At 36.3% G+C, this 26,711-nt stretch overlaps 6 protein-coding genes and 1 pseudogene across 7 annotated transcripts; 6 read left to right on the top strand and 1 right to left on the bottom strand.

The window, feature by feature from the left end:
• The first annotated feature begins 750 nt into the window (after positions 1 to 750).
• On the top strand, positions 751 to 2,917 carry LOC9310271 (protein TRANSPARENT TESTA GLABRA 1). 2 transcript variants are annotated; one of them, XM_021021939.1, is made up of 2 exons: positions 751 to 1,911; positions 2,644 to 2,917. In XM_021021939.1, exon 1 carries the CDS (start codon positions 885 to 887, stop codon positions 1,908 to 1,910), a length of 1,026 nt encoding a protein of 341 aa, XP_020877598.1. In that variant the 5' UTR covers positions 751 to 884; the 3' UTR covers position 1,911; positions 2,644 to 2,917. The 2 variants fall into 2 exon arrangements, with proteins under 2 accessions (XP_020877598.1, XP_020877597.1); XM_021021938.1 differs by having other exon boundaries at positions 752 to 1,911; positions 2,638 to 2,917.
• Positions 2,918 to 4,116: 1,199 nt separating this feature from the next.
• Positions 4,117 to 5,426, top strand: LOC9310270 (60S acidic ribosomal protein P1). The gene is given in 4 exon segments (XM_021020418.1): positions 4,117 to 4,755; positions 4,924 to 5,108; positions 5,110 to 5,136; positions 5,358 to 5,426. Coding segments are annotated over 4 exon segments (354 nt in total). The 5' UTR covers positions 4,117 to 4,682.
• A 5,840-nt stretch (positions 5,427 to 11,266) lies between these two features.
• On the top strand, positions 11,267 to 12,715 carry LOC9308186. The gene is made up of 3 exons (XM_002874156.2): positions 11,267 to 12,215; positions 12,352 to 12,413; positions 12,491 to 12,715. The coding sequence occupies exons 1-3, from the start codon at positions 11,268 to 11,270 to the stop codon at positions 12,594 to 12,596; spliced, it is 1,116 nt and encodes a 371-aa protein (XP_002874202.2). The 5' UTR covers position 11,267; the 3' UTR covers positions 12,597 to 12,715.
• On the bottom strand, positions 12,693 to 14,542 carry LOC9310269 (ribosome-binding factor PSRP1, chloroplastic). The gene is made up of 5 exons (XM_021022284.1): positions 14,184 to 14,542; positions 13,688 to 13,831; positions 13,320 to 13,586; positions 13,128 to 13,236; positions 12,693 to 13,013 (listed from the first exon to the last, which is right to left on the bottom strand). Exons 1-5 carry the CDS (start codon positions 14,457 to 14,459, stop codon positions 12,883 to 12,885), a joined length of 927 nt encoding a protein of 308 aa, XP_020877943.1. The 5' UTR covers positions 14,460 to 14,542; the 3' UTR covers positions 12,693 to 12,882.
• A 2,276-nt stretch (positions 14,543 to 16,818) lies between these two features.
• LOC110227822 lies at positions 16,819 to 18,996 on the top strand (annotated as a pseudogene).
• A 423-nt stretch (positions 18,997 to 19,419) lies between these two features.
• Positions 19,420 to 21,358, top strand: LOC110227688. Its single transcript, XM_021022896.1, has one exon. It carries the CDS (start codon positions 20,951 to 20,953, stop codon positions 21,041 to 21,043), a length of 93 nt encoding a protein of 30 aa, XP_020878555.1. The 5' UTR covers positions 19,420 to 20,950; the 3' UTR covers positions 21,044 to 21,358.
• A 3,714-nt stretch (positions 21,359 to 25,072) lies between these two features.
• LOC110227194 lies at positions 25,073 to 26,184 on the top strand. Its single transcript, XM_021020638.1, has 2 exons — positions 25,073 to 25,357; positions 25,443 to 26,184. Exons 1-2 carry the CDS (start codon positions 25,265 to 25,267, stop codon positions 26,079 to 26,081), a joined length of 732 nt encoding a protein of 243 aa, XP_020876297.1. The 5' UTR covers positions 25,073 to 25,264; the 3' UTR covers positions 26,082 to 26,184.
• The last annotated feature ends 527 nt before the right edge of the window (positions 26,185 to 26,711 follow it).

Raw genomic sequence — 26,711 nt, 5'->3', positions numbered from 1 at the left:
AAATGAAAACATTACTTTAAAAAATAATATATCTGAAAGCAGATCAGAACAATATAATTTTTTTTGGTACAAATTATTTTAAATTGTATCTTCACCAAAAAAATGACCAATATTTTCGTCATATCTCGAGAAAATATAATTGAGAAGAATAATTTTCTAATTTTTCTATTTTACTTGTTCGTTGAGTTAATGTTAGAGCAGACACGCTTGCGGGCATAAGATGCATGTATATTTAACCAGAAATGGTATTCTAATCTGGTGGAAGAATCACCTTGTTGGTTTTAGACCATGGATCAATTCTCTCCAAACGCAGGATTGTTCAGTTTTATTCTTTTAGCCACATGGATATTGATCTATTATTTACAGCCCATTTGAAAATTTGAGAGAGGAGAGGAGCTTTACCTATGAAACATCTTGTCCCCAAATATTAGTTCTAGAGATTTATCCTGAATTTTTTTTAAAAAAAAGAATGCATGTATTCATCCGCAACTGATCATACATGTAAACCCGGTTCTTTCGGTTTAGATCTCTGAACCGTTAAATTAATATTATGCTGTTGGATAAAAAAATGATTAATCTTGTCTTTTGAGTGTTTCATGTCTTTCATGTCATCCTAGTGATTAGTGAAGATTACTGATCCTATAATTAGGCCGTTCTTCTCTAAACGTTAAAATAAAAGGCCCATTATCTAAAGACTCAAAGCCCAAATACGCATAGAAAAGCCCATTTATCTATAGAAACATTGATTAATCCAGAGGGGGGTTTATCTACGCCGTCTCTATTGATTCTTTCTCCGTCTCTGACTGACACTGACCTCAAAACTCTCCTCTCACTTTCGTCGTGAAGAAGCCAAATCTCGAATCGAATCAGAATCACTCATTTCCATGGATAACTCAGCTCCAGATTCGTTATCCAGATCGGAAACCGCCGTCACATACGACTCACCTTATCCACTCTACGCCATGGCTTTCTCTTCTCTCCGTTCATCCCCCGGTCACAGAATCGCCGTCGGAAGCTTCCTCGAAGATTACAACAACCGCATCGATATTCTCTCTTTCGATTCCGATTCCATGACCGTGAAGCCTCATCCAAATCTCTCCTTCGAACATCCTTATCCTCCAACAAAGCTAATGTTCAGTCCTCCTTCTCTCCGTCGTCCTTCTGCCGGAGATCTACTCGCTTCCTCCGGCGATTTCCTCCGTCTTTGGGAAATTAACGAAGATTCTTCAACCGTTGAGCCGATCTCGGTTCTCAACAACAGCAAGACGAGTGAGTTTTGTGCTCCGTTGACCTCTTTTGATTGGAACGATGTGGAGCCGAAACGGCTCGGAACTTGTAGTATTGATACGACTTGTACGATTTGGGATATTGAGAAGTCTGTTGTTGAGACTCAGCTCATAGCTCATGATAAAGAGGTTCATGACATTGCTTGGGGAGAAGCTAGGGTTTTCGCATCTGTCTCGGCCGATGGATCCGTTAGGATCTTTGATTTACGCGATAAGGAACATTCTACAATCATTTACGAGAGTCCGCAGCCTGATACGCCTCTTTTAAGACTTGCTTGGAACAAACAAGATCTTAGGTACATGGCGACGATTTTGATGGATTCTAATAAGGTTGTGATACTCGATATTCGTTCGCCGACTATGCCTGTTGCGGAGCTTGAACGGCATCAGGCTAGTGTTAATGCTATAGCTTGGGCGCCACAGAGCTGTAAACATATTTGCTCTGGTGGTGATGATACACAGGCTCTTATTTGGGAGCTTCCTACTGTAGCTGGACCGAATGGGATTGATCCGATGTCGGTTTATTCGGCTGGCTCGGAGATTAACCAGTTGCAGTGGTCTTCTTCGCAGCCTGATTGGATTGGCATTGCTTTCGCTAACAAAATGCAGCTCCTTAGAGTTTGAGGTTAGAGTTTCTGCTTTGCTACATAACTATGAAATCGATCATCTCAATTGCTAGGTCTAAATTCTGATGAGGAAGCATTGATTATTGGTTTAGATCCTGCTGCATTTGCTTGCATAGTCATAACAGATAGTCGTGTAGGCTTGTAGCTAGACTTTCGATTCTTGATTGCAAAGCTGCCAGAGATTTAACACTACTCGGGTTTTAGGTAGACTATAGTCCATTTCTGATTAACCTGATTCAGTATCTTTGTTGAAATCAGTTACTTTCTGATGCATATATAAATCACATTTTAGTAGTCATATTGTGACTCGTATTAGCATTAGGTCTCACACTTGATGTAACGGCTGATAGATTAGTAGTAATATCTTGGATTTAACCAATATGATGAATTAGTTGTACATTCATTGGGTTCTAACTTCTAACCATAGTTCTTCAGTACTTTAGATGAGCCACGAGCTACATAACAAATCCAAATATCGGTTAGGATAACCAAGGATCTGATAATTGTTTCCGTCTAACTCTGCTGTTTGTCCTCATAGTCATATAATTGGAATTGGAAACTACAACCAATGAAATGCTGGTTCGAACATCTTTGTATGTGGGCTTCAGGTTTTTGTAACTCATTTAGAGAATTTAGACAACAGCATTGTGTATATATACACACATGCAACCTAGAAAATCAAATAACACTTCTTTATAATTACAATCCATTTCACTTAATGTCAGGTGCAGATATGAAGTGATCAACGGATTTTAGCATAGACCTGTATAATCGTCATGTGCGTAAGATAATAGGTTTGGTGCATGCGCACTCTCGCTTCTTGTATCTATTCTGATTGTAACTAAAACTGAATTCATTTGATGAACCAAATGCTACTATGATCTCATCTTGTGTATAAACCTAACCAGAATATATTGTGGTTTCTGGTGTTTAGTATCGGTAAGCTTAGTACAATGCACCCTGTCTTACTTTATTGGACGTCTTTAAGATATATCAGCTTCTACTTTTTAGCGGCTAAAGCGATTCGTTGGCTTTTATGTTTTTGTCAATGGAGCTGAAATTAACTTATTTGCTTATTTGACACAAAGATTTGAAGTGAATAAATTCCAATGGAGATTTGAGTTTAAGTAATTCCAATGGAGATTTGAGTTTAAGTTTAATTCCAATGAAGTTTAAGTAAACATCTTTTCATATTTGACACAAATTTGAAGTTAGTTTCAGTGGAGACTTATTTGTATATTTGCTACAGATTTGAATTGACTTCTTCATATATTTGACATAAAAATTTAATGAATTCTAATGAAATTTGTTGACTAATTATTATAAACAAAATCCAAGGTATGAGAAATATTTTAGAATCTTCACACATAAGGTCTTATAAATCTTAGCAAAATTTTCAATCTTTTTTTTTTTTTCTCACTGAAGAACTTTTATTGAATTTCACACAAAATTTTCAAGCCGACGAAAATTTCCGCCGGAAACTGAACCGGCAGGATTGAAACCCCGGAACGAAAACCCAAATTAAACATTTAGGCTTACAAAATCACTAGTGTCAAACTTCTTCTTTACGCCGATGAAATCCGAGAACAGAAGGTTCGCAAATTATCGGAGGAACTGACAAATTTCATAATAGATCTTCTTGTCTTCTTTCCTCGCATGGTGATTTAAAGACTACGAAAATTAAAATCTTTATGAAACCGTCGATTGAAGCCTGGGCCGGAATTGTCGAACTAAGCGACTTAGATCCGGTGGGAGGAGCCAAGAACTGAGCAGATCTCGCCCAGATCTGAGAGTTGGATCGAGTGGAGGAAACCTAAAAATAGGCTGCCCAAAACCGCTTCACCTACCACAACAAGAGCTATGATACCTAAGGGACGATACGATAAGAGCATGGAGATCTCCGGCGATTAAGAAAAAGAAACAACAGAGAAATTGAAAAGCCCATGATAATTAAAAACCTAAAACCAAAAGGAAAGAAGATCCGTCGGTGTCGAGCCATTAAAAACAAAAAGCTACTCTTGTGCTATGAAAGCCACCGGAATCATAAACCAGAAGTCGGCCAATGCCGCCAATAGGAGCCAGACCATAGCTAGCCATCTCCTCTACGGAAGCCGGAGGATGCCAGACAGAAACCAGAAAAAACGGGACGACAAACACCGGAAAAGATCCGGTCGGCGAAGCAAAACCGATCTTCTCTCTAAAAGATTTTAGTGAGAGAAGAGAGAATTTTCAATCTTGAAAATTATAAAAGTGGGAATTAATTTTAAATCATTGTTTTAATAATCTCCTCTAGAAATATAAGAATCCCTAAACCAAAATGTTAAAAATCTACATAACAATAAAAGCAAAACTTACTTTTAATTTCGATATCATTACCATACCTAAAGATCTTATTTATTTATCCTAATAATCTCAATGTGTTTGTTTATATTTTTTTCTAGTTATGGTTTGAGCATTGATTTGGAAAACATAATACTCATTTTTTCATTTATAAAATGAGTAATATATAAAATTTAGCTTATGAAATCTTTTAGATTTAGGAAAATATGTATAATCTAAAATGTAATTTTTTGACTTGTGTGATCAAGATGTGATTTTTAAATATGTTCTGATCTTAGTTACAGTTAAGATTAAGCTACTTGTCAGATTTTTATGAGATGGGATCAATTTTACAAAATCCTAACCCCAAGTATATAGGCTAAGACCTCAAAATATTAAAATGCAAACGATAATAGTACAAGCATAGTGCAAAGAGGTTAAAAGGTAGAGAATGTCGACCAGTGAGCTCGCCTGCACTTATGCGGCTCTCATCCTCCACGGTGATGGAATCGAGATCACCGTTAGTTTTCTTCTCTTCAAGTTTGTTTTGTAGCTATTGAGAGATCTCTTTAGCTTATGTTTTAGTCTCTCGAATCGTCTCCATTTCCATAAACAACGCCACGATGCTTAAAATTTGTAATTTCATCTCACCCAACCCAAGTGTTGTAATTATGTAATATTATTAGGGTGAGAACATATCAAACTGGTGAAAAAAGCCAACGTGAATGTTGAGTCATACTGGCCTAGCCTCTTTGCTAAGCTTTGCGAGAAGAAGAACATCGACGATCTCATCATGAATGTAGGAGCAGGTGGTTGTGGTTGTGGTTCTCTTGGTCCAGATACCGCTTCTGCTCCTGCCGTTTCTCAATCAGCCTCTTCTCCCCCAAGAGAAGAAGAATGAGAAGGTATTTTATATTAGAATATGGGCTTCCAACTCAAAACCAATTGGCAATGAGTGGAGTGGCCCATATCCCTTATATATTACTTAGGATCCCTTCCAACTTCCGATGTGGGACATTATGTCATAATATTTTATTCGCACATAATGAATAACATATTAACATTTATTATTTAGAACCTAACTAATAATCAATACTAAATAGTGGATTTTTTTTAATAATCTTAGGAGGAGATCAAAGAAGAGAGTGAAGATTACATGAGAGCATCTCCAACCCCACTCTATTTTTTTCTCTAAATTCTAATATAGAGCAAAATTCTCTCCAACCTGACACGATCCTCCTGAGGACTCAACACTCTAAAGTTGAGAAGGGGATAGATGTGGCTGTGAAGCCGTGAGGGTGGATAGATGATCTCGAGTTAGAGGCGACACACGACTCAAAAACGAGAGAATGGATCGATGGATATCACAGAAGCTTGCGGAAGAACTTCACGATACCGAAACTTAGATCCTTTGGATATACGCACCAAAAGAGACTAAGGGTTTTGCGGGATATACGCACCAACAAGATGATCTTCTTAGAAAAGGTTTTTGATAAAAAGAAAGATAAGTTCTCATAAGAGATTACAAGAGAATATATAAAGGAGAAGGAGAGAAGAGAATGTAGAAAGACAAGTCTTGGAACAAGCTCCAAGGCTGCTTAGAAACTTAACAAAATATTAAAGATAGAATTTGAATAGAAAAGACCCTTTGGCTTCAAAGATGACCCTTGAACTTCTAATTTCGTCACTCCTCTTGACCAACAAATTAAGCACTTGGTTTGGGCTCCTCTTGGGCTTGTAATGGCCATAAAATGGGCTGGACTCCATATATATTCCATGGGATAGTCTTCTGAATGTTATTCCATGGGCTGGATCAACAAATGGGTGATTTGAATGTGAATCATTTGCCTCATTAAAAACCTTGTCAAGAAAACCCATTGGGACAAAACTTGACAAGGGAAAAAGAGTACAAATGAGACACATGCCCATTTGATGATTATTTATCAAAACCAGTGAGGTTAAGATAACATCTTTTCCATACTCTTTCTCCGGTACGAGCTCACTTTCTGGTTCAAAATGCTCATCAGGTTCAAGCGGCTCCCCTGCTTCAAGCTCCTCCTCGGCTACAAGCTCTTTATCACGTTCCATATCTTTTGTGCTTTCCATGATCATATCATCCTCTCCCTCTTGAAAAGGATTTGACCTCAAATCCGATTTGTCTGCGATGAAAGGAACTAAGTTAGAAACATTGAAACTGGAACTCACATTACACTTACCTTGCAGATCAAGTTGATAAGCATTGTCGCTTGTTCGTCTTCTTATGTTGAATGGACTATTGATCCTTGGCATCAGTTTGGACTTCTTTTCAGCTAGAAATTGTTTCTTCTTCAAGTGTACCCATACTTGTTCTCCAACCTCAAAGATCATTCTGAAATAAGCAATAGGTTTCTTATCCTGTATCACAACATCTCCAATGCCAGTTCTCACAAAGAAATTAGACGAGAGAACTTCTAAGTCCGATGGCTCCTCTTTTGTACCTACAATGTTGTCAACAGCTTTGGCAAAGAGAAAGTGTGTTATCACAGTCATGGAATCACTATAAACAAGTAAGCATGTCTCAACTTTGATCAATGCATTATCCTTGAAATGTTCATGTTCTACTTTCGTCCTAAGACATGAGTTTGGTTCCAAATATTCTTTAAATAAATCTAACTCTTTCTCGATGTTTTCTAGATGTGATAAACTCATAATAACAGTTCTTGTAACATGAGACACAAAGCGAGTGAAAGAGTTACTTGCCTGAATAAGGTTCGCAGTGTGTTCGGTGCTTGGTATCTTCACGATTAATAAAAGTGGTGTTGGATCCGGTGGTTCTTCTTGGATCAATGCATTGTTGGTGACCAACTCCTCCTGTCTAGAGCTATCTAACAACTCTCTTGGTCGCCATTGATAGGTATAGAAAGAACCAAATGAAGAAAGATCCATTTTAGGCTCCTCGGGAAACATGTGAAGTAAAGTGACCAAAGACTCATGTGGTTCAGGTATTGAACGTCCTATATAGTCTCCTGGTCTCCAAATGTAGCTTTGAGATGCATCATGGATAGGTGGTAGTCATATAGGTTTATCCTCGGAGAACATGTCTTCATAATCCTGCAAAACATACATCATCTCACTCGGCAGCACCGGTGTAGGGTTAGTCAAGCTCATGAGAGCTTTCTTATAATTAAGTAATAATACTTGGTGTTTTGATAACACAGCTTTCTTAACATCACCAACCCTCACAACGAAATTTGATTACTTGCCTATGCGTTCTTCATTGTGTTGTAGCCAAAGTTGACATTCATAATCTTTACGAGGATCTCTGGATCGACTCCGATGATGAGTGCTAATCTCTCGATCAATAGTCTTCTTGATTGGTCTCAAAATTGTAGAACCTTCACCAAGAGAAAGCAAATTAGCTTTCATTCGTTTTTGGGAGTTTAGATAATTACCTCGGGTTTTAATTGGTGGTGTAACATCTGGTGGTTTCTCCTTGATCACAATATTGTATTCAGCTTTAGATAATCGATTGTGGACCAGAACTACTTCAGATTGAGTTAATTCTCTAGTCTTGCTCATGGTTCCTGGTTTGGGTTCCTTGCGAATGGATTGAGGCTGCTGCAAATCCGGCGGCTTTTCTTTGATTGTCAATATGTTCAGTGCACCTTCAGCTCTCCTCAAGTCGTCATGGATATGGAGTGGAACCTTGAATGTGCCTTTCCTTGATGTCACTTCTCCTATGTAGTTATTCTTCTCCAGAGCTCCTGTTCCTTTTTCAGCACTCATGGGACAGAACAAATGCATTATACTTGAAATAGAGAATCCAAAAACACAATCCTTCAAGGTTGGTTTGCAAAGCTCATTGAACGGATTTGATTCTTGCAACTCATAAAAAGTTTTAACCAATGCATTTTCGGTTTTTATTCTAAACAACTCAAATGCTTTGCTACACAAAGAAATTCTCAAAGAAGAGTTAAATTCACGAAACTCATCAAACAGAAAACATCTTGGCTTAAAGAGCTTTTCAAGTGTGAGTGTATCAAAAGTTGGAATCATTTTGTCAAAAACAGATTTTGAAATACGAAATTCTTTCACATTTTCCAAACCAAATTGTTTTTCATCTTGAGCAGAAATCAAAACAAACACATTAAGCTTTTTTTGTAACCAAATCAACTTCCTTACAGTGCTTTTGATAATGCTCATTTGACTCAAGGATTGGTTCAGGAACAAAGATAGTTTGCTGCTCCAAATTAGTACAATTGATGGCAAACTCCTTTGAACTTCTTCCTGAGATTCTTCTTCAATAACCTGTGAAAAAACAAAAAGTACTACTCGGTTGCACCGGCTTGGAAAGGATTAGTTTGTCACAAGGTTGATCATTTTTAAGCATAAAATCAAGTTTCTCCGAAAGATCACACGTATCTTTCACAAATTTAGAAGGAAGAGCAAACTTAGCTTTTTCTGAATTAGAAGGAAGAACACACTTAGCTTTCTTAGGTTTGTTGTAAGCGTTGAAAATCTTCAGAAGCTCATCCTCGAACTGTTCTTTAGCTAAGGCTAGACTTTCCTTTTGGTTTTGCTTGTGAACTACAACTTCGTCAGTGACCATCTTTGGTTGAGATGTTGACTTAGCTTTCTTGGGTTTATTGTAAGCGTTGAGAATCTTCAGAAGTTCATCCTCGAACTGTTCTTTTGCTAAGGCTAGACTTTCCTTTTGGCTTTGCTTCACGGCCTTAACTTCTTTCACATCATTATGTTGCGGTGTAGCTTTCTCAACACGTCTTTGATCATCACGACTGTGGTAGTAACTTTTTGCTTGATCTTTGGTTGATCTGCTTCTCCAATTAGGTTTCTCCTGGGGTCGCCTTGGTTTTGCATCTTTTTGATACATGATCTGCTCATGCTGCTCTTGGCTTCTCCTTGGAGATCTTAAATTCTGATGAAACTCTTGGCGAAAAGCTTCCAATTCGGTGTTCATCATTTTCTTCATAGCTTCAATCAAAAGTTTGTTGTTCCGATTGTGGCTAGTCTCTTCCTCATCGGATTCAGCCATTCTTTCTGCAAGAGAAACAACAAAACAACACCAGTAACTAGTTCTTTTGAAACAAACACGAAATGACTCTTCAATTGCCACAAAATTCTTCTAGAACCCTAATCAGGACAGTTTCACTTGTTCGGAGACTAAAAATTATCAAATCGCGCAGAAAAATTCCAGAAACAATTTTAACAAATACTAGACTCGATTTCGAACCCGTGACAGTTGATTTCGCGATTTTAGCACATACCAATTATTTATGAAAATTAAAACAAGATGACAGACGGAATAAGAAGATGAACAGACAAGATAGAATACTCAACTTTCAGAGTGTGCTCTGATACCACTTGACACGATCCTCCCGAGGACTCGGCACTCTAAAGTTGAGAAAGGGATAGATGTGGCTGTGAAGCCGTGAGGGTGGATAGATGATCTCGAGTTAGAGGCGACACACGACTCAAAAACGAGAGAATGGATCGATGGATATCACAGAAGCTTGCGGAAGAGCTTCACGATACCGAAACTTAGATCCTTTGGATATACGCACCAAAAGAGACTAAGGGTTTTGCGGGATATACGCACCAACAAGATGATCTTCTTAGAAAAGGTTTTTGATAAAAAGAAAGATAAGTTCTCATAAGAGATTACAAGAGAATATATAAAGGAGAAGGAGAGAAGAGAATGTAGAAAGACAAGTCTTGGAACAAGCTCCAAGGCTGCCTAGAAACTTAACAAAATATTAAAGATAGAATTTGAATAGAAAAGACCATTTGGCTTCAAAGATGACCCTTGAACTTCTATTTTCGTCACTCCTCTTGACCAACAAATTAAGTACTTGGTTTGGGCTCCTCTTGGGCTTGTAATGGTCATAAAATGGGCTGGACTCCATATATATTCCATGGGGTAGTCTTCTGAATGTTATTCCATGGGCTGGATCAACAAATGGGTGATTTGAATGTGAATCATTTGCCTCATTAAAAACCTTGTCAAGAAAACCCATTGGGACAAAACTTGACAAGGGAAAAAGAGTACAAATGAGACACATGCCCATTTGATGATCATTTATCAAAACCAGTGAGGTTAAGATAACATCTTTTCCATACTCTTTCTCCGGTACGAGCTCACTTTCTGGTTCAAAATGCTCCTCAGGTTCAAGCGGCTCCCCTGCTTCAAGCTCCTCCTCGGCTACAAGCTCTTTATCACGTTCCATGTCTTTTGTGCTTTCCATGATCATATCACAACCCAACTCTATATTCTACTCTAAAATAGAGCAAAAGTGAAGATTGCTCTATATATAGAGCAACTCTATAATTTTCCTCTATTTTTTACACTACCTCTATTTTAGAGTAAGGAATAGAGTAATACATTGGAGAGAATTCTACTCTATTATAAAGTTACTCTATTTTAGAGCAAAAATATAGAGCTTTACATTGGAGATGGTCTGATAATCGGATTGTTTGAGTAGAAGAGATTCTTCTTCTTCTTTCTATTGATTTACTTTCTTTTGTATGTTCTAAGCGAAACCGTTGTCTTGTCTGCTTGAGAAGCTTTTTATTTGCGACCAAATTTTATGAATTTTGCCTCATATGAAGCTTTTTTTATTTGCTTCCAAATTTTATGAATTTTGCCTGGTATGAAGATTTGATTAGATTTTGATTATTTACAATATATTTGATTGTTGATGAGATAACAGAAATAAATCAGATTTAATTTTGGCTATTGTTTAGATATATACAACGAAAAACATACAATAAAACTTCTATTAATTAATAACGTTGGGACTATGCTATTTTATTAATTTATAGAGGGTCTATTGTTGATGATTTTTTTCTCCATTTTTTTTTGGTTTTGGTAAATTTGGATTTATGAAAACAAAACCATATGAAGACCATTTTTAATTTGATTTGTCAAAATTTTGAATTGGTTATTTTTTTTTTTCATCCACACCTTAATTAACTCATCTAATTTGTTTTTTAAATGTAAAACCATTTAATTAGAAGACGACGCGTAGTTGGACTCAGAATGTGTAATTGTTGTTTTCCTGTAATCCAAACGGCGCACTGTTTTAAATTCACAGCAGAGGAAAAAAAAAAAGACGAGCCAAGATTTGTATCGTCGTCGTCTCCGATGCTCAGCTCCATCATCGACGACAAGCCCGTCGCTTCCACTTGGCTCAACCGCCTCCGTTTAAACAGAGGACTTTCCACCACCGAAGATGACGATGCTTCTGGCAATCCACTTACTCTCGACGACTTTCTCCGCCGCAACCACCACACCGAAATCACCGCCACTAGTTCCGCCTCCGATTCACCTCCATCTGCTCCAGTTCCTTCAGATCCAGAATTAGCTGAAAGTCCATCCGAAGAGCCAGTTCCCGGAGAATGGTACGGCGTGATGAGCGATGTTCTCTCCGAACTATTCAATTTCGGTGGCTCATCTAAATCTTCCACAATTCCCGGGAAGAAGAAGTTGCCAAGGAAACAATCAAACCCTAGGCATTGCTCTTTAGACACTCCTAACGACGTTGTTCCATTGGTAAATCAGAAGAGCAACGACGCGAATTGTGTTCCAAGTGTCCGTGAATTCGCTACTTCATCATCGCGTAGTTCGTACAATAAGAAAACTCCGGCGCCGGAGATTAGGGGAAGGAGAAGAAGTGTAGCGGAAGATGAGGATGTGGATGAGGAGGAAGAGAAAGGAGAGAAGGATTTAGTTGGATTTTCGAGGAGTGAAGTGACGGTGATTGATACAAGCTTTAAGATTTGGAAATCTGAGAAACTTGTTTTCAGGAGGAGGAATGTTTGGAAAGTGAGGGAGAAGAAAGGTAAATCAAGAGTTGTTTCGAAGACGAAGAAGATGATGAAGAAGAAGAAGAAGAAGAAAAAGAGGAAATGTGACGTCGGTGATGATGATGGTGAAATTGCTCGGAAAAGCAAGAAGATGAAGATTTCAACATCAGTTTCAGACAATGTGAGTATCACTTTGCTCATTTGATCATGAATATTGCTCTTTAATGCTCTTAATAAGGTCTCTGCAGTGTTCATCGATGTGATGCGAATCGAACTGTGTTGCTAATAACATGTGTTATGTCTCATCTTCATTGCAGAATCCACGCTATCACGTCGAAGAGATTCATGATGAACCAGAAAGCAGTAATGTTAGCCGAAGGCAAGTTCATTAACTGTGTTAATCAATGGCTCCTAGTCCTAATGTATATTAATGTCATCTCTTCTTCTCTTTACCAGGTTGCCCTCTAAACCTAGAAAAGAAGGTTCTTTCGGTATACATACAAGTAAGAAAAACAGCCAAGCAGAGGCTCGAGGTCATCGGTCCTTGGCTAACAGTCACTAAACCAAACTAAGTTTCGCATTTATGTATATGATGATAACTGTTGTATGATTATTATGTCACATTCTTGTTTATGAAAAATGTATTGCTATCATCTGATTTAAAGAGAATTAAGATCTTCAGATTCAATTTCTTTTTACCGCAAAAGTATACAAAGAGTGGTCGGCCTTTTTTTATGTGCTCTGACTTCTACAATCTTTGTTTCATTGTTTTCTCAAGAACCCTAACTCCTAGACAAGCAACTGTAAGGAGAGACGAACTGATCTGTTTAGATGTGAGCAGAGACAATCTACTCGGCGAAAGAGTGTTCATTCAGTTGCTCGGTTGGAAGCGGCTCAACCTTCTCGGCCTTCCCATCTTTCTTTGGGATTATCAGACCGTAACCTCCTTCTTTTCTCTTGTACACTATGTTGATCTCACCTGCCAACCCAAAACGATATCAAAATGTAAGTATTCCTCTCGATCTTTATCGAACTCCTCTGCGGTTTAAGCAATCAAACATTTATGGAAGAAAATAAAATGTCACATGCATACCAGTTTCTTCGTTTTGGAAGCCATAGAAGTCATGACTGACTAGTTCCAGCTGCTCGACTGCCTCAGCGACAGTCAATGGTGGCATCTCAAAAGTCTTGGTACGGACAATCTGTAGATAACCACAATAATTAAAAACATCATCATAAGATCAGCAAACACCAATGATAAGGTATTAGGTAAGTCTGGACTAACCTCCTTGATCAAATCATCCTCTTCTTCTTCTTCTCCTAGGCTCGAGTCAGTACTATCCTCAACATCCTCCACAACCGGCTCAATCACTGGTTCTCTTACCTTCAATCTGTTGAAACCTTTCATGTGCCTCCCATGGTCTGAGTCCTTTTCCTTGATCTTCCTCAGCTTCCTCTGTATTATCGTTGATACCAAGTCGATACAAGCATATACCGTCTCAGCATCTTCCTCAGCACGCACAACACCATGCTTCTTTGTAAACAATGTCACCTTAAGTACCAGAAGAACTACATGTTAGCTTCTAAAATAACAGTTTGTGGATATGGACGTGAAAGAAAGGGTTTCAATATCGATCAGAAAGACATGTTTACCTCGCATCTACGAATCCTAGGGCCTTTACCAAACTCTCCGCCTCGAACAGAGAGTCTTACATCAACTTCTCTCACAAGATGACTGTGTTTCTGAACAGATTTCCCTACTTTCTCTTCAACATGCTGCTTGATTGGCTCTGATAACTGTCACAACAATGACACAATTAACCAAATGATTGAAGACAACAAACTTAACCTTTCAAAACCAAAATGTTGAACACATAAATTCCACTGACTAAGAGTCAAGAGTAACTCTCTTAAACGGTTTAAGTTAAACCTAACAGTATCAGTATCCATAATATAGCTGATCACTAAACCATAATTTCAACAACACTCGAGTTTTCTCTTCCAATGTACAGTAACCTAACACGAAACATCTCCCGAAAGTTTCAAACTTTCCTAATTGCAACTTCTCAATAATCGAAACCCAGAAAAAAATTCAACATTTTTGTTCAGAATCCAATCAAATTCAAGCGTGTAGTAGCAGAATCCAAACCTCGAGGTTTTTTCCTTGGATGATCAGCTTGACGGAAGCGAGAGGACCGTCCCACGACATTTTCACAGCTAATGAGCTTTTACAGCAACTGGGTCTTACTTGTCTCCGATCATCGTAACCAATATGGCCAAGAAAATCTGACCGGAGCTTTTTCGAATCAGTCCGGCTCGAACCCACCATTGAGACCACCGTGGAAGAAGATGAGCACGGCGGCGTAGAAATCGAGACGCCGCAATGGTGAAACTTCGTTTGAGAGAAACCTAAAAGCGTCGCCATTTGAGAGTGAGAGAGGTTCACAGGTCCTTGTTTCCTTTGTAAAGACTGAAGACTGAAGTAGTGAGGAAGGAAGTGGAAAAATTTGGATAAGGAGAAGAAAATGGATAAGGATGGTGACATATGCAAAACGAGAAGATTTATATTTATGAAAAGAACCCCTTTCTTTATATTTCTTACAAATTAGTCCCTTTTATTTTCAGATGTGCATTCACGGTCCCTTCTTTTGGCATTACTGTTGCTCAAAAAAAAAAAAAAAAAAACTTATAATTAAGATTAATTTAGTTTCTATACTCGCGATCATAAACCTTTTCATTGACCAATTTTCATTAATAGAAAATTCATAAGTGATATCGCAAGAAAATATCGACCAAGATATCTTCATTAGATGTGCACCCAAATGATGTTAAGGATAAATGAGGTGTTCCAAAACTATATGAAGTTTTGATGAAACTAAAAAACTTAGAGATTCGACGAGTTTTCAATCCCATTTCTTCTATAGAATTATATTGAAAAAAATGAAAGAATATTGTGACCATGTTGGTAAAGAAACAAAGATTCAACCACAAGTTAAGGTCAATAAAAGGAAATGAAAGAATCAAATCACGAAAAAAGAAGAAAAATCCAAAGAAATTTAAAGAGATTGTACCGAATTTCACAAATAACAACCTCTAAAAAATTCATTAAAGATTAGTATGAAAACAACTTATTGAAATAAGTAGTGTAGATATTAATTTGCTTTTTGTGTCGAATACATATTAAGATTTAATTTGCCGTTAATAGAGAATAAATGTGAAAAAACTTTTTTCTGATTATCTTACACTTTATTTTATTTTGTATATGCATGTAATTTAGTCATTAATTAGCTAACAAAATAACTGTGCATGCTTACTAATTCAATTTGGAACAATTTGAAGATGTAGTTGCTGTCTGATAAAGTTGTTGAATAAGTCAAGAAGAAATACAAGATTTTGTATGATGGAGTTGTTGAATGAGTCAAGAAGTAATTCAAGATGCGACTGTTTTTGTGTGAGTGTCGGTGTCTAGATGGTTTGAGAAGATATGTTTGGAGTGTGTTTAGAGGATGAATCACAAAGAAAAAAAGACTTAAAGCGATTTGGAAGACTTGATGAAAATGGAGTTTGATGAGAAAAAGAAAAAGTATAAAAATATATTTATTTTTTCTTATGGAAATTGGAAATCTTCTCCTATGGTGATTAGGAAATCGTTTTGGCTATATAAGGAGGAGTTGAGGACGCCTTTGGGAGGCAAGAGAGCTAAGACATAAAGAAGAAATCTTAGAGAGCTTTCTGTGAGATTGTGTGCAACTTAGTTTTGCGGATTTGTGCTTATGTGATCAAGTGGTTTTGTTTTGAAGTCTAGGCTCAAGGGGAGTTTAGCTCAGGGTTAGGTTATCATGATTAAATCTAGACTCAGGGGAGTTTAGTTAAGGGTAGAGATTATCTTTAAGGTTTCACGTTATAGAAGGGAGCGGTAAATCAAGAGGGTTGGGCTTGTTTTATGCGTTTGCGAATTGATTGTAATTTGTTTTCTTGTTCCAGTGAAATCGATATCTGGACTTGGTCCCGGGGAGTAGGAAAAACCAAAACTCGTTAACAAATTTTTTGTCTCGTTTACTTTCTGCAATTTATCTTACCTCATCCGCACTTACAATTGGTATCAGAGCGGGTTCTTGATAGAGATTTAGTCTTGTTTCGGGTAGATAAGGGTGAGGTTCTGGAGTTTGTTTTTCTTGTTTGAAAAAAAAAAAGGTGAGGTTCTGGAGATTGTTCAGAAGATTGCTCAAGAGATCGTTCGGGAATTAAAACAGAGCTAAGAATCGTTCGTTATGGATTCATACAAGGAAGGTATGTCTATGACAAGACCACCACTTCTTAATTCAGCAAATTATGGATATTGGAAGGTCCGTATGCAAGTTTTATTAGTAATCTTGATGAAGATTGTTGGAATTCGATTGAACTTGGTTGGGAGACTCCTAAAATTACGGATGATGACAGAGTTGTAAGTCTCAAGCTAAGAGATAAGTGGACTATTGCAGAGAAAATGCTATCAAGTTGTAATTCTAAGGCTAAGACTGCGATTTACAATACAATTGATTAAAGCCGTTTCAAGTTAATTTCTCAATGTGCATCAGCTCAAAAAGCATGGAAGACATTGGAGAATATGTTTGAGGGCACTACAAGCGTTAAGAAAACAAAACTGGATATGTTAGCTTCGCAATTTGAGAATCTAAGGATGGAAAAAGAAGAAACTGTTGCTGATTTCAGTGCCAAGTTATGTGACATATCTAATGAGTCGTTTGCTCATTGAAAGCTTTACAAGGATAAAAAGCTGGTGAAAAAGTTGAAGAGATCATTACCTGTAAAATTTGAGTCAAATTTTTTTGCAGTTGAAGAAGCTCATAATCTAGATGAGATGGCTTTTGATGAGTTTGTTGGGATTCTTCAAGATTTTGAGTTAAGTAAAGCATATGAAACTAAAGGAAAGATGAAGAAGGTAGATGAAGTGAAGAAGAAAATTGGCATTGGAGTTGCTCTTAAGGGATCATCAACTGAAGATTCAATGGCTATGTGTCAAGACATTTTACTAAATATTTGAAGCGAAAGGAAAAAGAGAAGAAGGATAAAATTGATGAAGAGTTGAGAAGTTCATCAAAGAATGTGCAGTTTTGAATGCAAAGGATATGGACATGTTCGTTCGGAATGCGCCAATCTACAAAACATAGGAATAAGGCCATGAATGTTGTCACTAGTGATTCTGAAACTGATTCAGATGAAGAAATAGAAGATCTGAAGAATTTTGTGGCGTTTACAACTTTCGATTCTAGTTCAGATATAGAATCTGCGTCAACATCTGAATTAGGGTCTGCAACAGGGTCTGCATCAGCGTTTGCAATAGGATCTGCATCAGTGATCTGCATCAGTGTCTGCAACAGGACCTGCAATTGAAAGTGAAAGCAATGAATGTGATAGTGATGCAGAGAGTATTGATGAGGAAGAATATACAGAGAATTACAAAGCCTTATATGAGCATTGGCTTAAATGGTTGAGGAGAATTCAGTGTTAACTAAAGAGAAACTAAAGTTAGAGGCTAAAGTAATTGAAGCACATAAATATGCTGCAGAAAAAGAAGAAGAAGCATCACAAGCTAAAGTACAACTTGAAGAAACTCAAAAGAATTTGAGGATGCTTAATAATGGCACAAAGAAGTTGGATCATATTCTGAATATAGGCAAGAGAGATAAGTGTGGCCTTGGATTTAAAGGAAGTCTTTCAAAATCAGATCCAGTGTTTGTTTATGGTAGAAAAATCACGTCTGGATCACGAAGTTTGTCAAAAACTGCAACTGTGGCAGAGACTGCATCTGGTACGAGAACTACTACGTTAACTGGTTCACAGACTGCAACAGTTTTAAGAAAAAATCCAGAATTGAAAAATGCACCTCAACAAATTTTTCGACTTGTTTGCCATCATTGTGGTGTTATTGGGCATATTACGCCAAGGTGTTTCGGATTGTTGAGGGAGAGAAATCGAATGGAGAATGCTTATGATGTGAGATTTTATGGTCCTACATGTTATCATTGTGGAGTTCAAGGACATGTTACGAGAAATTGTTTCAGATTCATTCGAGAATCCAGTAATGAAGGTATAAGGTGCAACAAGATTTGGGTTAGGAAAGATGATTTTTATGGAGGTGGTATACTAGGCTATCAACCTCGTATTGCAAAGCGGGGAGAATTTTCCAAGTAGTTTTAACCTTGTTGTGACTCATTCAAGGGGAGAATGATGATGTGTTTCGTGATGATGTTTTGGAGTTAGAACTGTTGAGTTCACAAACATAGTAAAAAAGGGGGAGAATGAAGATGTAGTTGCTGTCTGATGAAGTTGTTGAATGAGTCAAGAAAAAATACAAGATTTTGTCTGGTGGAGTTGTTGAATGAGTCAAGAAGTAATTCAAGATGCGACTGTTTTTGTGTGAGTGTCGGTTTCAAGATGGTTCGAGAAGATATGTTTGGAGCGTATTTAGAGGATGAATCACAAAGAAAAAAAGACTTAAAGAGATTTGGAAGACTTGATGAAAGTGGAGTTTGATGAGAAAAAGGAAAAGTATAAAAAGAAATTTATTTTTTCTTATGGAAATTGGAAATCTTCTCCTATGGTGATTCGGAAATCATTTTGGCTATATAAGGAAGAGCTGATGACGTCTTTGGGAGGCAAGAAAACTGAGGCATAAAGAAGAAATCTTAGAGAGCTTTCTGTGAGATTGTGTGCAACTTAGGTTTGCGGATTTGTGCTTGTGTGATCAAGTGGTTTTGTTTTGAAGTCTAGGCTCAAGGGGAGTTTAGCTAAAGGTCAGGTTATCCTGATTAAATCTAGACTCAGGGGGAGTTTAGTTAAGGGTAGACATTATCCTTATAAGGTTCCTGTTATAGAAGGGAGCGGTAAATCAAGAGGGTTGGGCTTGTTTTACGCGTTTGCGAATTGGTTGTAATTTGCTTTCTTGTTCTAGTGAAATCGAAATCTGGATTTGGTCCCGGGGAGTAGGAAAAACCGAACTTCGTTAACAAATTTCTTGTCTCGTTTACTTTCTGTAACTTATCTTATCTCATCCGCACTTACACAATTATATATTGATTTGTCTACTATGTTGTCATTAATCTTTTAATCAAAGGTATAAGGAAGAAACACATTTTATGTGTCAAATATACTAATTACGGTAAAACTAAAACCTCTCTAATTAAATTAATCAAATTGGAAGTTCAATATGTTATCAGAAGTGAAATTTTTTAAAAATTTCATTGAACGACATTTCATTGTGAAATTTTTAAAATATACAAGTTTAGACAATACAAATCATGTAATATTAATGTTTTGGGTATTATCAATCTTGCAATATCGGTTTAGACGAATTATATGAAGAATAAATAATAAAAAAATTGAACTTGACTGTACAAAATTCGAGATTAATAATACAATGTAATTGGATGAATTTTATCGTGAGAATGACATCATCAGTTTGAGATAACAATTAGTGATCTTAATCATCGTAAGAAAATGTTAACTCAATAACTCAACTTAACGCAATGACAATTCATGTTACCAATCAAAGAGCAAAGATGGAATTGACTAAAAAAATAAGTTCATAACCTAAAACATCGGGGCAACTCAACATTTTTTTTATCTACCATGATTTGATATCACTATTCCTTCATCTACATATTGTATATTCTTTCGTCTCGCTCAATTAACTTTAGTTTCTAGGCCTGAATGATTGAATGATTGATTGTCGGGAGGCCTGAACTCAACCTAGTTTCGTTCTATCTCGTTCATCAGCCGTCGGAGAAATAAAATTTGCAGATCGGAGGCTGGATCACGGTGGATTCCCTAGCACCGGATCCGGCCTCTCCGTCTTTTTTTTTTTATTTTAGCCTTTGCTTCTCATGTCCATTTTGTTGCTGCTTTTTTGGTGAATCAAGAATGCGACTTGGGTTTCTAGGTTGCGGTGGTTCGATCCCGGCGATGCTTCCTGTCTGAGGAGGGTTAGAGTGGTGCTCTGGTCCTGGTGATTCCTTCTCCTCCTCGAGGCTTGTTTCTCGTTGAGAGCAGAGATCTCAGATTTGGTTATGGTGGAAGGTGGTGTCTACTACCAGAATCGGTGGTGGAGATCCTTGCTTGGGGCTTCGTCTTTGGATTGGTTGCCGGTGGTTACGAGGTGTGGAAACGTTTTCTCGCTTTTGCTCCTTGTCGGATTTGTGATACCCATCTCTCTCTTCTTGTTTCAGTTGTTATTATCTTCCGTTGGTTGGTTTAGTGTAGTTTGCGGATTTTTTGACCTTCGATTGGGGAGTCTTTTGGTTTGATTTGAGTGTTGATTTTCTGAGTGTGTTGAGGAAGCGGTCAGAGCGGCTTGTTATATTTGGGTTCTCTGTTTATAGCAAATATGGTGATGCCGGTTCTGTTAGTTCAACGGTTGGTTCGATGAATAATGCCATTGTGGTTTGCTTGTTCCTGTCTCAATTCTTGTTGTCGGTCTCGTTTTTATCTCTGTTTCTAAGCCGCCGTTGTGGAATGGTTGTGGGATTTCGTTAGCACCGTCCAACAATTGTCTTTCCTCTCACTCCTTGTCTCTTCGTTTCAGCCAGCTGTTCCCTTTTAGTTATTTCCCTTCCTAAGCAGAGGCTGCGTTTTGTTTTGAAGTTGTGTTAGTTCTCTAATTTTGCAGTACTCTCTCTTCTCCTTGGTGTTGATGTTGTTCGCTGTGGTAGATAGCTGGCTTGATCTATTGTCTTTCTCATATTTGAGAGCGGTGATAATCGAGGGCTTAGGCTTCGCTCCTTGTACTTTGCTTTCCAGTTCTGTTTTGAATGGATCACATTTTGAAGACTTCTAGCTAGACGCTAATGGGCGCATCAGACGTCGCTATCGCATCTAGAAGCTTGTTCGAGGCCTTATAAGTGGTTTGCTTGCTGGGTTATGAAGTTCTTGGTTCTAGGTTTCGAGAGATTGGCTCTCTTCGTGATGGGAGGTGGTAGTTGTTATCCTTGGGTTGGCCGTGGGCACCCGTGATAAATTTTTTCTACAGGAGCTTCAGGAGAAGAGGTTTTTGCTTTCTTAGGTCTAGTGTGTTTTCTAAGGTTCATGCTTTTTTGCTTCTGTTCTTAGGTTAAGGGTTTGTCCTCTTTCGATTTTGGTTTGAAATTTCTTGCTTTGTGGTTTTGTTATCTTTAGTTTCCCTTTCTATAGGGCTTTAGTTTCTGGAGAAATTTTGTTTCCTCCGGCTGTTTCCGGAGACTTGTTCGTCGTCCGCTGGCTTTAGCTTTCCTCTTTTAAGTGTTTGTAATCATCTTTAGTTCTAATAAGGTTTATTAATATAGTTTAGATGAAAAAAAGAAGTTAGATGCTAAAAAAAAAAAAGATACGTCTGATTGTAACTTGTGGATGTTTCGAAGCCCATTAATACCAACAAGCTTAATTTTTTTGGAATAAAATGGACAAAGCCATTAGCTATGATATTTTAACATTGAAATATCTCAAGTGGCATAAAAAAGTGAAGAAAAATATCATAAACAGACTGTAAAGAACAAAAAAGAAATGAAATATCAAAGCCATTAGCCGTATGATATTTTAACATTGAAATATCTCAAGTGGCATAAAAAAAAATGAAGAAAAATATCATAAACAGACTCTAAAGAACAAAAAAGAAATGAAATATCAAATATCAAAGTTGGCCACACAAAAAATATCTGTTTGAAAAAAGATGGAGCACGTTCAGTGTAAGTTAGGCCAAAATATCTTTAGATTTTATTCCTTACCAAAAGTCATGAATCCACTACACTTTCAACACTGGTGCGTGGAGTATCATCATCCACATTTTTTTTTGTATTTAGTTATATATGTCGTTGAGTTATTAGTTATTAGTCAATTGTGGTTATCTACCTGCCTGAGAGTACCTGCCTGAAAGTAGATTTAAGTTTGATCGACAGCAGTAAAAAGTTTGTCTCAAAATATCGTTTGTATTTAGTTGTATTTTAATTTATTTTTTTATATTTTAATTTTAATTTTACGGCCACATATTTTCTTTATGATTAATAAAATTCAAATAGTTGTGATTTATTCAAAAAATGAAAATCGACGAGAAGTTTCATTTTTTAAACATTTAATTACAAGTATTGTCTGCAAAGTAATCACTACTCTATAATGCTTATTTGATAAATCACAACTATTTGAAAGTTCAAACCCAAAGATCCTACATTTTCTAAAAATGAGATTTATACCAGATTAAATTCATCTTCTTTAGAGAAGAGATCTCTCCCAACAGGCGTCGAATCCAACATTTCTACCTTAATATTTACCACTGGGACAACACCACGTTAGTTCTCCATTTTCATAGTTATGAATTACAAAAAATAAACTATATTATTTGTATTTCACAATATGGTTTATCCGCTAGAATTATTTGACATTATTACATATGAATTATATCGTAAACATATAATGTTTTTTTTTTTTTTTTTTTTTTTTTTAAAGAATATAATGTTCTTTTATTTTTCAATTCATTATGCATATTTAAAACATATGGAAACATATACTCTATTGTTTGCCCAAAAAAAATCATATACTCTTCATAAAAAAACCCTCATTGATTCACTAGTAGAACTTTTATCTGCTGTTGAAATAATAATACAAAAAAGGATATCATAGATTATATATCATTGGGGATGTGCTTTTAGTCAAGTGGTTAAGTCCACTTGACTCCGTCTTTCCCACCGGAGTTCGACTCCACTAAATCGCGTTACCCCACGTAGTAGAGATTGGCTATGGATCGGACCTTGTCAATCTAAAGATGTCAAAAAAAAAAGATTATATATCATTTCTATTTTATATTAATTATTTAATTGTCAATTATGTGACCAGCAACAATATAGTAAAAAAATGTTAAACTCGTCCAACAACATTAAAACCTATCATCGATCGACTTAGTTCTCATATTATGGAGCATTAATTTTTCCATTTGTCAATATGACACACCGGCCAAAACATAGTGACAATTTCTTTCAAACTGTTAACGCATAATAAGGAACTAAACCACGACCTGGCTATGAAGTTCTTGGCAATTTCATTATTTGTTGATTTATGGTCATCACACTAAGAGCATCTCCAAAAGGGACCTTATATTTGAGGTTTAGGGTTGTGTGTCTCCAAAGGAAAACCTCAAATTTAACTTCAAAATAATTTGTATTTTGCATAATAGTCCTTGCTATTGATTATAATTACATAAAATCATAAAACTTTTATAAATAACAATAAAACATACATTAAAAATATTACAAGCATTATTAATTAATAAAATATTACATTATAAAATAAAATTACACAAAATAATAATAAAAACACAAACGAAATCTCAAATTAAAACTAAATTACCAAATTATTGAACCTAATTATTTCCGTAATGCTCCCATATATGATCAATCAATGCATTTCGAAGAGCTAGATGAGTTTCTTTATTTTTTATCTGTAGATTACGAGATAAAAATTGTTGAAATCGAGTATTTTTGTTTATTGTCATTTCCACGGTTGCCTCTGGTACTGATCTTGCTTCTCTAATCGGTGCGGTGATATCACGTTCATCCTCGATTATCATGTTATGCATTATAATGCATGCAGTCATTATATCATGCAATACCTCTTTTTTCCAATAACGTGCTGCTCCTGCAATGATAGCAAACTTCGATTGTAGAACTCCAAACGCACGTTCAACATCCTTCCGACATGATTCTTGTCTTGCTGCAAATAATTTTTTCTTTGGACCTTGAGGATCACTTATAGTCTGAACAATAGTTGACCATTTCGGATAAATGCCATCAGCTAAGTAGTAACCCATGGTGTACTCTTGTCCATGAATAATGTAATTAGCTAGAGGAGCGATACCTTGAGCAAGTTTTGAAAATAAGTTAGATGAATTCAAAACATTAATATCGTTGTTGCTGCTTGGCATACCAAAATAGGCATGCCATATCCATAGATCGTAATCTGCCACAGCTTCAAGAATTATTGTGGGTGATCCGCTACGGCCTGCAAATTGTCCTGCCCATGCAGTTGGACAATTTTTCCACTTCCAATGCATACAATCTAGACTACCCAGCATTCCAGGGAATCCACGTTGTTGGCCGATATTGAGAAGTCGGGCAACGTCCTCTGATGTTGGTGACCTGAGATATCACTCCGAGAACAGTTCTACAATGGCGCGACAAAATCTCTTCATGCATTCAATTGCTGTAGACTCTCCTATTTTGAGGTATTCATCTGCAGCATCAGCAAGCATACCATAGGCCAAAATCCGAAAAGCAGCCGTTACTTTTTGGAGGGTGGATAAGCCCATTTTACCAGTCACAAGACGATGTTGGGTGAAGTAGTTGTCATGTTGTTTAACAACATCAACAATGTGGAGAAATAACCTCTTTGACATTCGAAATCTACGATGGAACTCTCTCTCACCATACACAGGATTATTAGAAAAATAATCATTGAACAAATTAAGATGAGCATTTTCTCTATCACGTTGTATAACTGCATGATCATGAATATAGCCTCGATGACTTACATGATCGCTTTCTTGAGTAATTTGGTGAAGAAGGTGGTTGTTGTTGACATACAAATTTGCCGCAATTTGTTCTTCTCTCTCTGTTGATGCATTTTCATTCATCAGCCATTCATCAAACTCAGATGAGTCTGAAGAAGAAGACGAATTTATAAAAGAAGATGGCTCTCCAATATTAAAATTCATTTTTACTAAGTTGTGATGTTGTGATGTTTGTGAAACGTCCATGTATACATTTTTATAGATATATATTTTTTATTTGAGAAGATAAGGAAATCTTTCTAATTTAATCTACACCATCCATTAGATCTCTCATATTATCAGCCGTTGGATTAAAATCATATCCAATCCATCCAACTTGATAAGAAAATCTAGAAAATTGATTTGTAGCCATTCATTTGAAATCTTTTACATCCATTATTGTGTATAAATAATACACTTCATGCAATGAAAAAAATCACACTTCAAACAACTCATTTTATAAACAATATGGAAAAAGTAGAGGCTCATCATTCACTCAACAAGAAGATGAGTTATTGTGTCGTGTATATTTAGAAATATCCCAAGATCCCATTGGTAGCAATAACCAAGCTATAGGGAAATTATGGGAAAAAATTAAAAAAAGTTACAATAGTAAAAAAAATGGGAGTTGGGAAATTAGAAGCAATAGGTCACTACAAGGTAGAATGAATACTATTATTTATGCGGTTAGGAATTTGAAGAGTTGCATAATCCAAGTGGAGAATATGCATCCAAGTGGTGCGTCGGAAATTGACATTGTAAGTATATAATTTTTTCTACTCTAATTATATATGATATATGTTTGTGTAAATAACTAAATTTTTTGTTCTAAATGTTATGCAGATGGAAAAAGCCAAGAAATTGTTGGTACAAGTTGAGAAACTAAAGAAAGGTTTTAAATTCGACCATGTATGGAATTTGCTGAAGAATATCCCAAAGTTCACAGACAATGTTAGCGTCGGTATTCCAGATACTCCTAACACCGAGAGCGATATCGCCAGTTCTCCAACATCACAATCTCCGGGAATGTCATCATTTTCAATCAATTTAAGCAGTGAAGACGGTGGATCAAATTCATCACAACGTCCCATTGGATCGAAGAAAGTAAAACTCAAAAGAAAGATTGCAGAAGGTAATAATTCATCTGTTGACACTTTGGTTTCTTCAAATAAACAAATCCTAGATTTCTTAAAGAAAGTGCAACAACTAGGGCAAAAAAGTTACGAGCTAGCTGAATTGCGTATGCAAAATCAAGCAAAAAAGTTAGCCCTAAAAGAAATGCACGAGGAGAATAAAATCTTGTTAAAAGATTTAGACACTATTGCTGATAGTAATACTCATGAGTATATTCGATCTGAACAAGCAAGAATCATACAAAAAAGAAATCAAGAACAACCACAACAATCTCCAATTTCACCAAATTTTTATGGACCATATTTTGGTGATCTTGGAGGTTTGGGATCAAATTTACCTGAATATTAATATTGTTGTAATATATAATTTGTATAATATTTATGTTTTCATGTAATTTTCTTTTCTTTTCTTGTTTTATTTTGTGTAATAAATTTGCTTAATGTAATATTGTTATTGTGTAATATTTGTTTTTAATGTTATGTAATATTTTATATTATTTTAAAGTGTTTCTTTATTTTATATGAAAAATTGACTTTCTATTTATAAGACATAGAAATTTTAGGACTAATATGATAAAATAATAAATTAGTAAAAATATTTCTAAGATATAAATAATTATGAGGACCAAAATACAAATAAAAAAGATGAAACCTCAAATTTGAGGTTTTGAGGTTGACTATGAAGAACCAAAAACTTTATATTTGAAAATTTGAGATTGCCTTTGAAAATGCTCTAATTATCTTTTTTTATATAGTACCTACCTACTACTAGTATCTTACTAAGTTTGATTAGGAGAAGAATAAACCATAGTAGGTCAATAAAAAAAGAAAAGTCATAGGAAAAATAGAGCGAGTATGATCTATCTGTCCAACTCGCGGGCGCGTGAAGAGACAGGGAAAAAAAGAAGATATTTAGTCTCTGACAGTGACAGCTACCATTTAAAGGTGAAAGACCGTGTCAGATAAGAACCATACACGT

Source organism: Arabidopsis lyrata, assembly GCF_000004255.2.
Source record: "Arabidopsis lyrata subsp. lyrata unplaced genomic scaffold ARALYscaffold_6, whole genome shotgun sequence".
Classification (NCBI taxonomy): Eukaryota; Viridiplantae; Streptophyta; class Magnoliopsida; order Brassicales; family Brassicaceae; genus Arabidopsis; species Arabidopsis lyrata.
Note: the sequence above shows the minus strand (reverse complement) of the source record. Positions and strands in the feature narration are given on the sequence as shown.

Excerpts from the sequence above, each read along its gene's own strand:
- LOC9310271 (XM_021021939.1), top strand. The coding sequence starts at position 885 with ATGGATAACTCAGCTCCAGATTCGTTATCCAGATCGGAAACCGCCGTC.
- LOC9308186 (XM_002874156.2), top strand. The coding sequence starts at position 11,268 with ATGTGTAATTGTTGTTTTCCTGTAATCCAAACGGCGCACTGTTTTAAA. Across the intron at positions 12,216-12,351 it reads CAACATCAGTTTCAGACAAT|AATCCACGCTATCACGTCGA; the intron begins GTGAGTATCACT and ends TCTTCATTGCAG. Across the intron at positions 12,414-12,490 it reads AGCAGTAATGTTAGCCGAAG|GTTGCCCTCTAAACCTAGAA; the intron begins GCAAGTTCATTA and ends TCTCTTTACCAG.
- LOC9310269 (XM_021022284.1), bottom strand. The coding sequence starts at position 14,459 with ATGGCGACGCTTTTAGGTTTCTCTCAAACGAAGTTTCACCATTGCGGC. Across the intron at positions 13,587-13,687 it reads CTAGGATTCGTAGATGCGAG|GTGACATTGTTTACAAAGAA; the intron begins GTAAACATGTCT and ends CTGGTACTTAAG. Across the intron at positions 13,237-13,319 it reads AGGATGATTTGATCAAGGAG|ATTGTCCGTACCAAGACTTT; the intron begins GTTAGTCCAGAC and ends GGTTATCTACAG.
- LOC110227688 (XM_021022896.1), top strand. The coding sequence starts at position 20,951 with ATGAAGTTCTTGGTTCTAGGTTTCGAGAGATTGGCTCTCTTCGTGATG.
- LOC110227194 (XM_021020638.1), top strand. The coding sequence starts at position 25,265 with ATGAATACTATTATTTATGCGGTTAGGAATTTGAAGAGTTGCATAATC. Across the intron at positions 25,358-25,442 it reads GTGCGTCGGAAATTGACATT|ATGGAAAAAGCCAAGAAATT; the intron begins GTAAGTATATAA and ends AATGTTATGCAG.